Source organism: Microtus pennsylvanicus, chromosome 10 (assembly GCF_037038515.1).
Source record: "Microtus pennsylvanicus isolate mMicPen1 chromosome 10, mMicPen1.hap1, whole genome shotgun sequence".
NCBI classification, from domain to species: domain Eukaryota; kingdom Metazoa; phylum Chordata; class Mammalia; order Rodentia; family Cricetidae; genus Microtus; species Microtus pennsylvanicus.
Genome location: NC_134588.1, coordinates 88,934,606 through 88,946,932, shown reverse-complemented (window position 1 = coordinate 88,946,932; position 12,327 = coordinate 88,934,606). Strand labels below are relative to the sequence as shown.

Here is a 12,327-nt window from a genome sequence, read left to right as displayed (position 1 = left end):
GGAAGCATTAACCTTAAATATGCTGAATTCCAGCCTTTTTGCTTCACTGGGGCCCTAGCCTTGAGCCAGGTACACTAGAGCAAAGAGGGGCTCACAGGGAGCTTCTGTCAGGGACCTCGTATTTTGTCTGGTAGTCTCTTGGGACATATTTTCCTATAAGTTGAGCCAAGATGAAGATTATTTTTTCAAAAAGGAAACATCCCAGGAAGAGAGACAAGCAAAGTAGAACCAGATAGGTGAAGGGCACACGGCGGTGCTTCCTTGACTATCTGATGTCAGAGGCAGGCGCCATCTTTCTGGAATTCCAGCCTTCCTTCCTTAACCCATACTGGAGAACCCATTTTAAGCCATTCCGTGTGGAGAAGTTCTCTGCAGGCTACTGTGCGTGCATCTTACTTTTTCAATAACGTATTTAATACCAACTATGCTCCAATCTCTGTCCTGAGTCCAAGTCTTTAGCTGTGCTTAAGGTGGGACAAAAATGGCTCCTGGCCTTGGGGAACCGACAGCAGCATGGCCAAGCATAGCAGGTTAGAGAGCTATGTGCAGCAGAGATGCTTCTCCAGGGGGAACCACTCGAGCAGGGGACAAATCATCAGGCGGTAGTCATGGCCGGTGCAAAGGGCCTGAGACAGAGCAAGCCCAGAAGTTACACGGATAGGCAGACACACGGTATATGAGCAGAAAAGACAGACGTTCTTAACCCTGCCCTGCCCTGTCCTGTCCTGTCCCATAGTGGTCAATGGCTATATCCAGAGGTGTCTCGATCACCTTAAAAAGGTCATCTAACTTCACCCATGATGACCACTTGTGGTCCTCAACCGTTTAATTTCTGATTTTTGTTTTGTTTTCTTTATGGATATTTTGCCTGCATGAATATCTCTGCACCATGCATGTGCACCTGGTGCCCTTAGAGGCCAGAAAAGCATGTCAGATCCCCTGAAATCAGAGTTACAGACAGTTGAGAGTTGTCATGTGGGTCCTGGGAATTAAACCTCAATCCTCTGGAAGAGCAGCCAGTGCTCTTGACTGCTGAGCCATCTCTCCAGCCCCCAACCCCTTTAAAAAGCTTTTCATTTTGAGACAGGGTGTAACCGAGTTGCCACACCGTCCTTGCACTCACATGGTAGCCCGGTCTGGCCCTGAACCTTTGGCATACCAGTGTGGCCCAGAGTGCCACCAGGCTCCACAGGGCAGGTTTTTGTTTGGCCACACCTTTTATGGTTCCCCATTCACCTGTGTCTTTCTCCACTCTGGTGAGGGTTGTATCCCAAGGCCTAGTCTTTCTGGGTCCTCCTGTGACTGAGGCTTTCTCAGAGGTCAGCTCATCTGAGAGGAAGCAAAGCTGGAGCCAGAAAGGGGTGTCCTGGAAAAAGAGGCACCAGTGTAGTCACCTCTGAGCTCTATTTACAACATTGGCTGCCTCACTCAGAAACCCCTCTGTTTTAGAGGACCCCAAGAATCAGAACCTGGATTATAAGTGGTGTGATGTTGGCGTCCTTGACTACGACGAAGAAAAGAAACTGTACTTGGTGCATAAAACGGACAAGAGAGGCTTGGTGCGCGACGAGATGGGGGTGCCCATCGTGAATGGAGGTGTCACCCCCAACGGTACAAATTCCATGCCTTTCCCAGGTAGATCCCAGCTCGAGCGTGGCCCAGCCTGTGACTACAGCCCAACCCCACCAGCTCAGTTCTGAATTCTACCTACCTGATTTTATTAGCCAGGTCCTGTCCCCTAACCAGTTTGAAGCAGAGGACCTGGAGAAGGCAGAAGGCCACTCACTAGCCTGTGGGCTGTGAGCAGCTGGCCCCGTGGCTTTCAGCGTGGTATCATAAATGAAACCAAGTTAGTCATGTTTGCTCTGGAGCATGGAAGAAGGGAATAGCCACCTGGATGGCCACCCCTGTGTAACTCCTGCCAGGGCATACTCTTTACAATTTACAAAGTATTTTCACATGCATCCATTATACCTTATGAAGTGGGCAGAGCAGGAAATGGCGTTTGACCGTGAGGAGCACCACACCCTGAGATAACAATGACAACTTGCTCAGAGGCAACAGCTGAGGCAGAGCCAACCAGAACCCAGTACTCCAGCCCAGAGTGCCTGACTATGTGTCCCTTTTACCTTCCCACCCACCCCCAGGAAGGCCACCTCTTCTGGTCTCCCAGTACTGGGTGCCGCGAATCCAGCTGCTTTTCTGTGCTGAAGATCCTCGCGTGTTCACACAGCGCGTGGTCCAGGCCAACGCTCTGCGCAAGAACACAGAGGCGCTGTTACTGTACAACCTGTATGTGGACTGCATGCCGACTGAGGGCCAGCGGGTCATCAACGAGCAGAGCCTGAGCAAGATAAAGCAATGGGCTTTAAGCACACCGCGCATGCGCAAAGGGCCGCAGTGAGTCCGGGTGCTGCAGCCTCCCTGAACATTTCTATGGGGGTCGTGTTGCCAGGGTACAGAGCAACCGCTGACACATCTCTGCGGGGTGATGTCTTAGTTGGGGCTTCTGTTGCTGGGGTGAATCACCATGACCAAAAGCAACTTGGAGAGGAAAGGGTTTATTTCATCTTGTCCTTCTGGGCCCATCACTGAGGGAAGTCAAGGCAGGAACAGGAATCCGGAGGCAAGATTGCTGCTTCCTGGCTTGCTCCTCATTGGCTTGCTCAACCTGATTTTTTATACAGCTTAGGACCACTTGTTCATGGGTGGGCTAAATTCACTCACAGCAATCATTAATCAAGAAAACATCCTAGGCCGGGTGGTGGTGGTGCACGCCTTTAATCCCAGTACTCTGGAGGCAGAGGCAGGCGGATCTCTGTGAGTTCGAGGCCAGCCTGGTCTACAAGAGCCAGTTCTAGGACAGGTTCCAAAAGCTACGGAGAAACCCTGTCTCAAAAAACCAAAAAGAAAACATCCTACAGACCTTGCCAACAGGCAATCTGATGGAGGCATTCTTCAACTGAGGTTTCTCTTTGCAAATATCTCTAGCTTGTATCAGGTTGGCACAGGTGACTTGCTGTCCAGTTCCCTCACTGTAGATAGAGCCTGACGGACTCATGAATTCTTGTGATGTTGAAAAGGCTGGAGCGCACTGACGCCTCTTTCTACTCTCCATGCTGAGGCACGGCCTCCTCAGGCTAACCCTGTGACTTTTTGCTCTGCCCTCTCATTCTTTGAGTATGCTCCTACTTCCTGGCATAGCAGGAAGTCCCGGGCTTAATTTGTATATTCCATATCCAGTCTTGAAACTGCCTTTTAAAAGAAAAACCTTTTAAATGTTGTTTTTATGTGTGTGAGTACCTGTTCCTATGTCTATGCAACATGTGTGTGCCTGGTGTCTGTGAGGACCACACGTGGGAACCAGAGTTACAGACAGTTGTGAGCTGCCATGTGAGTGCTGGGAAGTGAACCCAGGTCCCCGAATAGGCTCTTTCTCCAAGAAGCTCCAGTTACTTTTAGTGGGGAGTTCAGAGGCCAGGACTTAGGCATTAAATGTATTGCCACAAATTCCTTAGAGTAGACAGGGTCAAGGGGAAATGTTCTTCTGGACACAATCTTATATCTAGCACCTCTACCTCTCCTTGTTTTCCCTGTGTCGATCTGTTTTCTTCAAGCATGAGCCCAATACCTTCAGACTGACTCTGATGTCACATGGCTCATTCTCACTTTGACATACGTGTGACTGTCTTCACCTGAAGAAAATCGATTTCCATTGTTCAACACACGTTGCCTTATATGGTCCGTCCTTGACTACACCAATAGTAGTTTTGAATGGGTCGTGCCAGTTAGGAAAAAATAAACTCGGTACGGTTTCTAAATTTCATTTGTCTGTTTTGAGACAGTCCTGAACTCCTCATCCTTCTTCTACAAGCACTCCAGCACTGGGGTTACAGGCATGGGTCATCACTGCAGTCCTGGGGTTACAGGAATGGACCATCACTGCAGTCCTGGGGTTACAGGCATGGGTCATCACTGCAGTCCTGGGGTTACAGGAATGGACCATCACTGCAGTCCTGGGGTTACAGGCATGGGCCGTCACTGCAGTACTGGGGTTACAGGCATGGGTCATCACTGCAGTCCTGGGGTTACAGGAATGGACCATCACTGCAGTCCTGGGGTTACAGGAATGGACCATCACTGCAGTCCTGGGGTTACAGGAATGGACCATCACTGCAGTCCTGGGGTTACAGGAATGGACCATCACTGCAGTCCTGGGGTTACAGGAATGGACCATCACTGCAGTCCTGGGGTTACAGGAATGGACCATCACTGCAGTCCTGGGGTTACAGGCATAGGACATCATCACTCCAGTCCTGGGGTTACAGGCATGGGCCATCACTGCAGTCCTGGGGTTACAGGCATGGGCCATCACTGTAGTCCTGGGGTTACAGGCATGGGCCATCACTCCAGCACTGGGGTTACAGGCATAGGACATCATCACTCCAGTCCTGGGGTTACAGGCATGGGCCATCACTCCAGCACTGGGGTTACAGGCATGGGCCATCACTCCCAGCTTCTCAATAGACATTCTGGCACTTGTATCCTTTTTCTCTCTTCAGGATGGGAGAATATAGTCAAAGTATTGTGTTCAAAGCTGATTTGATTTGAATCTTTCTCACCAATAGGATATTTATATATCTTATGAGATGTAGTTTGGCTCAATTAGTTTAATTTTCTAAGTTAAGATTTTAAAATTACATTTGGAGAGAGAGAAGAGATGTGTACATGCCACAATACATATAGGGGTCACAAGATGACTTTTGGGTATCTGTTCTCTCCTTCTGCTATGTGGATTCTGGGAACCAAATGCAAGTCATCAGGCTTGGTGACAAACACCTTCACCCCCCGAGCCTTCCCACTGGCCCTCAGTTTGTTTCTCCTACATATAAACTATATTTTCATTCATAATTAAACTCAGCGGAGTGTATGAACCCGCTGACTTCCTGTCTCCCCCTCTGTGGCAGGGTCCTGGAGCACCTGAGCAGCCTGGCCAGAGAAGTGAGCCTGGATTATGAGCGAAGCATGAACAAGATCAACTTTGACCAGATTGTCTCTTCTAAGCCAGACACGTTCTCCTATGTGACTCTTCCCCAGAAAGAGGAAGAGAAGGTACCGGATCAAGGTGAGAGCCAGCGGACTCTGGCTGCCCACCTGGCCTGCTCGCCCACCCCGCCTCTCTTTCTGTTCAGTCACTAAGGCCTCATAAACCTGGTACTCGCTTGTGCCCACCCTGTCCCTAGACTTTATACCCTTTTTTGCCAGATACCCAGGAAAATCTTGTCCAAGGAACAGTGTGTGTGTGTGTGTGTGTGTGTGTGTGCGCGCGCGCGTGCGCGCATGCACGCGCATGTTTCCAAATAATGTAGAAGCCACAAGGTAAATATGTACCAGGAAGCCATTGTCAAAAGTAGACATTAGGATCATGATAGTCAGATCCCAAAGGTATATAAGCCTTTCTTCCTTCAGTAACAAGAATAGAGTTGGCATTGCTACAGCTCCATGGACGTGTAGAAGATCAAGCCTCAGAACAAACTCAAGAGTTCTCCTTGCTTTGAGCCCAGCCATACATGCGGAGTACATTTCCTGGTCACCACTTCTTTTGTGTTGTGCCCAAGATACAGGCTGGGATGTGGACAGCAGCCAATATATTCCCTCTTTGGGGTCCCAGGGCAGGCTCCTGACCAGCCTCTGGCTTCATATAGCGTGGATAGAAGATAGGGAGGGGTCCACGAATGAACCTGGAGGGACTCTCAGGGCAGGTGACTCACTGTGGGCCTCAGGGCTCCTCCCAAAGGCTAGAGTAGGGAAAGATTGGTTCTGGGAATGAAGTGACTCTCCTGGGAAGGAAGCGGTTGTGTCCCCTCCATCAAGCACTCTAGATAAGTCCTGTCCTCAGTGTGTTCCAGGCAGGTCTGATGCTGGCTTTTGCCCCCACCTCTGCAGGGCTGGTGAGTATCCCCAAGTACCCCTTCCGGGAGCAAAAAGAGGATTTCACTTTTGTGTCCCTGCTCACTCGGCCAGAAGTCATCACTGCTCTGAGCAAGGTGCGGGCTGAATGCAACAAGGTGACCTCCATGTCCCTGTTCCATTCAAGCCTCTCCAAGTACAGCCGCCTGGAGGAATTTGAGCAGATCCAGTCTCAAACCTTCTCCCAGGTACCTGGGCATCAGAGCATGGAGGATGGGGCCTCAGGCCCTTATGGGAACAACACAAGCAAGCATCAGGGCCTGCTGGAGTGGGGCAAGGGTGGAGCAAGGATGGAGCCAGGGTAGAGCTCGTCTTGCAAGGCAAGGAGAATCAGGGTGGGCTTCCTTTCCAGTCCCTCGGAGCCAGCCCTGGTGGCCTTAGGGCAGATCTCCTATCTTAAGGGAGATCAGGAACCACACCCCAGGGTGTGAGGGCGTAGCTGCAGCCTCTCTCCACTCAGTTTGGTCTTTCTCACATCTGTGTACTCCCCTCTCTGCCTCCTCCTCTTCTATGTGTCTGCCTCTTTCCCACGGCTGTTTCTGAGTCCCTCCAAGCAGCTCTGGACCCCAGATGTCACACTGAGGGTATTGGTCCACAGAGCTTGGCCACAAGCTGTAGGGGATTCCCCTCCATTGTCATATGGGTCTCGAGTAATCTTTGAGCATAGTACTTGTGGACGATGGGTCCCTGGGGTGGCTTTTTGATGGCATTTGTGTCTACTTCAGGTGCAGATGTTCCTCAAGGATAGCTGGGTCAGCACGCTGAAAGTAGCCATGCGAAGCAGCCTCCGAGACATGAGCAAGGGCTGGTACAACCTTTATGAGACCAACTGGGAGGTCTATCTCATGTCAAAGCTGCGCAAGCTGATGGAGCTCATCAAGTACATGCTACAGGACACGCTACGCTTCCTGGTGCAGGACTCACTGAGCAGCTTCTCACAGTTCATAGGCGATGCTTGCTGCAGTGTGCTTGACTGCACAGATGACATGCCCTGGGGCGAAGACCTTGTCAACAGCCCCTACAGGTGGGTCCAGGTGGGCAGAGGCACTGGGAAATGACTTCGTTGGGCAACCAGTGGCCGGGTACCCAACACACTAGGTTCTTGACATCAGAGTTTGTCCATCTCTAGGTTACCCAGAAGTGTTACCCTGTAAGCTCTGGCTTACATTCTGGTGACGCTCATGCAGTCACTGACTGGTCATGCAGTCACTCTTTGAGTTGCTTGGATAATACTAAACCCTTGCCATGAACCAGATATTGGTCTTAGGGGACTCTGAGATGCAGTTTTCACTGTATCTTACTTCAGCGGAAGGCAGGCATAGCAAGATATCTAGTAGTTACTAACATTGTCAATTTTATGATGTACTCTGGGGTCAGGGAGGAAGTAGCAGCTGAGGCATGAGGACACTGGCGGTAACTGAAACAAAGAAGAGACTTGGGACAGCTGAGGAAAGACATGCTAGCAAGTATGGCCGGAATACGGAAAAGGAGATAGGCCTGGTGAGAGGAAATGGGACAGGCCAGAGGGACCAGTCTAGATCACCAAGAGCTTCCTGGGTTCAGTAGTGGGGACTGGATTTAGTTTTAATAAGTTGGAAGCTATCAACAGAGCCCTCAGTGGGTCAGCAAGGCTTTGATGTGCCTCAAACTTCTGAAGCCAAGGGTAGCGGGCTCTCAGGAAGAGCATGGGGCTCTAGAAAATGCCTAGGCCTGGCCAACCTGTCCAATGACCTCAAGACCAAGGTAGGATGGTGTCACCTCTGTAGTGGCCCAGGATTTCTGGGGCAAGAGCCAAAGAACCTCTCTAACCAGCCCCAAGCTTTCTTTCTAGTTCATTGGTGGGTTCTGTAGAGAAAGAGGAACAGTGTTACGTAAAAGGAGCTTGAGATCCCAGTTCAAGCAGGAAGGCCAGGCCTTCTCAGTGAGCCCAATTCTTGCCTACAGGCCTCGGAAGAACCCCCTGTTCATCGTAGACTTGGTGCTGGACACCTCAGGGGTACACTACAGCACGCCCCTAGAGCAGTTTGAAATGACTCTGCTCAACCTCTTTGACAAGGGTATCCTGGCCACCCACGCTGTTCCCCAACTAGAGAAGGTATGTGCTGCAGGCTAGGCCTAGCCGTTGAGAGCCACAGTGCGTTCACAAGGACCAGAGTAGTTCGTCCTCACGGGCAGTAACTGTGGCTCTGAAATTCATAAATATCTCCTTCCATTCTCACCACAAATGGAACTACAAACATTGCTGCCTTGTAGACCTGGAAAGATTAAACAAGTTAAACCCACTTTACAAGACAACTAAGTATTAGGACATCAGTTTGATTCTTACCCTTACTGGAGTAATCCCGCCCCAGCCACATCTGCCCTGTATCCCACCCTTGGTCTTCTCCCCCTCGAGTGTCAAGCCAGATGGAGTTCCACACAGATAGTATCCAGGTCTCATGTCACCACAGCTGCACAGCAAGCTGCACACAGCCCACTCTCCAGGCCCGAGAGCCTCTGTAACCCGAGTCCCCTCCTGTACTTCCTGCCATCCGTCAGTGCCATCAGCAGCCTGGTTGCCTCATTTGCTCCTATCCTTGGCAAGTCTGAGTCAGGCCAGGAAGAGAGGATATGGTCTCACAGTAGCTTCTGCGTTTGTTTTCATCCATAGTCATTCCTCAGGCATGTCATTGCAAGCCCTTACCTCACTCCTATGCCACATTGCCTGCGCTTGCCCACACTGGTGCCCATTCCGTCTTTAGACCACTCTGCCACCCACTCCAGGGCTCATTCAGCTCTGCTTTTTCTTGTCCTTTTCCTTAAAGCTGGTAATGGAGGACATCTTTATCAGTGGCGACCCTCTGCTGGAGTCAGTGGGGCTTCATGAGCCACTGGTAGAGGAGCTGCGGGCTAGCATCACCAATGCCATGCGCAAGGCCATGATCCCACTGCAGGCCTATGCTAAGGAGTACAGGAAGTACCTGGAACTGAACAACAATGACATTACTGCCTTCCTCAAGTATGTGCGTGAGTGCATGTGTCAGTGTGTATGTGTGAGCATGTGTCGGTTTGTGTATACGTATGTCAGTGTGCATGTATGCAGGTGTGCGTGTGTCTGTCTGTTTGTGCATGCATCTCCTCCCATCCTGCTAACCATCCTCTGCTCTCTGCGTGTGCTTTCTACCTTCAGGGACTATCAAATCCAGTGTCCGTCGGCAGAGGAAGTTCGGGAAGTGGTAATCACCCACCTGCAGGAGAAAGAGATTCTAGACAACTCCCTGCCCAGCAGCATCGTCATTGGGCCATTCTACATCAATGTGGACAATGTGAAGCAGAGCCTGTCCAAAAAGCGCAAGGCCCTGGCCACTTCGATGCTGGACATCCTAGCCAAGAACTTACACAAAGAGGTAGACAGTGTAAGTAACGACTGGCCTGTCCCCAACGACCACGGCAACACACAAGCAGCCTCGCACGCATGGTGCACGCCCACTAGTAAGATGCTCCAGGTGAAGACTGGGGTGTTTTCAGGGGCCTGAGTCAAAGAAGGGACCTAGAAGTCACCCTTGCTTATGCCTGTCTGCATTCATCTGTCTCCATTTGCTAATAGAAGGTTGATACCGCCATCCCTAGACTTTTAGAAACCTTCTGGACAGCCTGGGCTGAACTGTTCCATAGAGCCGAGGGTATGCAAGTTCAGATGTCAGAAACCCTAAGTGTGTCCTGGGTCCTGAGGAGACTGAGAAGGTGGAGCACACTGGGTGACGCCTTTGCCTCAGGAGAGATCTCAGCAATCTAGTGAGCCTGCCAGGAGCCTCGCTCTTGGAAGCACGGCAGAGTATGGCTATGGGAGAACGACTGACTTCCACGCCCTAGGGTCCTTGAAGAGAAACAGGCCCCAAGGTAGTCAGGGCACAAAACCGTCCCTAGAGCCCTCCAACTCTCGCCCACCAGATCTGTGAAGAGTTCCGCAGCATCAGCCGCAAGATCTACGAGAAGCCCAACAGCATAGAGGAGCTTGCTGAGCTCCGAGACTGGATGAAGGGCATTCCTGAGAAGCTGGTAGTGCTGGAGGTAAGGCAGGCCCACCAGTGCTGGCTGGCCAAGAAGCTGGAGGTGGGCGATGCATTAGGGGCCCAGGGGCTGGTTGCCTAAAACTATTGATCAGAACTTGGGGGCTGGGACAGGCAGAGGCTGGGGGAACAGAGCCAGGTAGTGAGGTAAAGCAGGTATCTAGGGACTGGTAGGAGCCAAAGGTTATGTTGGGGTTGCTGTGGAGATTTGGGCAGTCAGGAGGTCTGAAGGCATAGGTCAGAGGATGGGAACCAGAGATATGGTGGCCATGGCTCTAGGAGCCCTGGGCCTGGCTTTAAAATCTGTTGAAGCTTGCCCTCTTGAAGAAAGCACCTTCTCTCTGCCCCACCCCAGCCACTCCAAGTAGCCCCTCCCCAGCCCAGTTCATCATCCCCTGCTCATGTAGGAGCGGATTGTAAAGGTCATGTCTGACTACGACGTCATGGACGAGTTCTTGTACAACCTTACCACAGATGACTTCAATGACAAGTGAGCAGGGAACGTTGTTCCTGACCCTGGAGGCTGGGTGGGCAGCAGGAGCAGGTAGACATCCCAGTGCCCCAGGTCAAGCCAGATCCAGCTGATAGCATGTTTCCTTCATCCTACCTCTGCTCACACCTACCCCTGCTCACACCTACCCCAGATCACACCTACCCCTGCTCACACCTACCCCAGATCACACCTACCCCTGCTCACACCTACCCCAGATCACACCTACCCCTGATCACACATAACCCTGCTCACACCTACCCCAGATCACACCTACCCCTGCTCACACCTACCCCAGATCACACCTACCCCTGCTCACACCTACCCCAGATCACACCTACCCCTGATCACACATAACCCTGCTCACACCTACCCCAGATCACACCTACCCCTGCTCACACCTACCCCAGATCACACCTACCCCTGCTCACACCTACCCCAGATCACACCTACCCCAGATCACACATAACCCTGCTCACACCTACCCCAGATCACACCTACCCCTGCTCACACCTACCCCTGCTCACACCTACCCCAGATCACACCTACCCCTGCTCACACCTACCCCTGCTCACACCTACCACTGCTCACACCTACCCCAGATCACACCTACCTCAGATCACACCTAACCCTGCCCACACCTACCCCTGCCCACACCTACCCCTGCTCACACCTACCCCAGATCACACCTACCCCAGATCACACCTAACCCTGCTCACACCTACCCCTGCTCACACCTACCCCAGATCACACTCTAGCTGCTTAGGTTTGGGGCCTGGGCACCTGCAAGGGTGGCCTTTTCTTTCTATCCTATCATTCCAGCCATGGCATTTTCCCAAGTCCTAATCCTCTTTCCTGCCAGATGGGCTGCCAACAACTGGCCCTTTAAGATCCTTGGGCAGATAGAGATGGTGCGGCAGCAGCACATTGAGGATGAAGAAAAGTTCCGCAAAATCCAGCTCATGGACCAGAACAACTTCCAGGAGAAGCTGGAAGGACTGCAGGTGGGGCTTGGCTTAGGGATCTGCTAGGATTTGCTCCCCATCACACACACACACACACACACACACACACACACACACACGCAGTTGTCATACGTCTTGCATTTAGGAGATGCCATGTCAGTATATGATGGATGACTGGATGGACAAATTTGCAAAAGGGCTGGGAGAATGAACTGAAAGGCAGAGATGCCTGAATAGAACATTCAGGAAATTTAGCAATAATGGACACAATGTTCTCTACTGTATGACTGGCATCCCGGTGGGCAGTGAGCACAGTGTTTGTCCCCAGTCTTGTAACAGCCTGCCTGTGACTCTGGCAAATGGCTCAGCACAAAACAAATGCTCTGGGCCAGGAGTCAATACCCTGGGTGTGTGGAGTGCATGCTCGTGGTAGGACTCAGATGCATTTGACCTTTGCTCCTTAACCCACAGCTGGTGGTGGCTGGATTCTCCACCCACGTGGAGATTGCACGAGCACACGAGATTGCCAACGAGGTGCGGCGAGTCAAGAAGCAGCTGAAGGACTGCCAGCAGCTGGCAACGCTCTACAACAACCGCGAGCGCATCTTCGGCTTGCCGATCACCAACGTAGGCCTACTGTGGGCGCCTTGCCCCACTTCCCAAGGTTTCAGGAAGCAACTTAGATCTGCAGCCATAGCAGAGCCCAACTGCTCTAGGGCAATCCTCGGGCATGCTGGGGTAGAACTGAGCTGGCCAAGGGATAACGGTAACCTTCCCTGGCTCTCAGGATAGGAGAGCCAGTAGAAACAAGCAGCAGGCTTCTAAAGGTCATCCTAGGCCTTGGAGCTCAGCA

At 51.7% G+C, this 12,327-nt stretch overlaps 1 protein-coding gene across 1 annotated transcript in view; it reads left to right on the top strand.

Moving 5' to 3' along the window:
* The window catches only part of Dnah1 (dynein axonemal heavy chain 1), a 62,427-nt gene that overhangs the window by 8,911 nt on the left and 41,189 nt on the right, over positions 1-12,327 (top strand). Inside the window, exons 6-17 of the mRNA XM_075989018.1 lie at positions 1,450-1,611; positions 2,148-2,400; positions 4,968-5,125; positions 5,947-6,158; positions 6,696-6,994; positions 7,915-8,065; positions 8,775-8,968; positions 9,140-9,365; positions 9,901-10,020; positions 10,427-10,509; positions 11,372-11,513; positions 11,946-12,101. Coding sequence (XP_075845133.1) covers positions 1,450-1,611; positions 2,148-2,400; positions 4,968-5,125; positions 5,947-6,158; positions 6,696-6,994; positions 7,915-8,065; positions 8,775-8,968; positions 9,140-9,365; positions 9,901-10,020; positions 10,427-10,509; positions 11,372-11,513; positions 11,946-12,101 — 2,156 coding nt within the window. The remainder of the gene's footprint in view (positions 1-1,449; positions 1,612-2,147; positions 2,401-4,967; positions 5,126-5,946; positions 6,159-6,695; positions 6,995-7,914; positions 8,066-8,774; positions 8,969-9,139; positions 9,366-9,900; positions 10,021-10,426; positions 10,510-11,371; positions 11,514-11,945; positions 12,102-12,327) is intronic.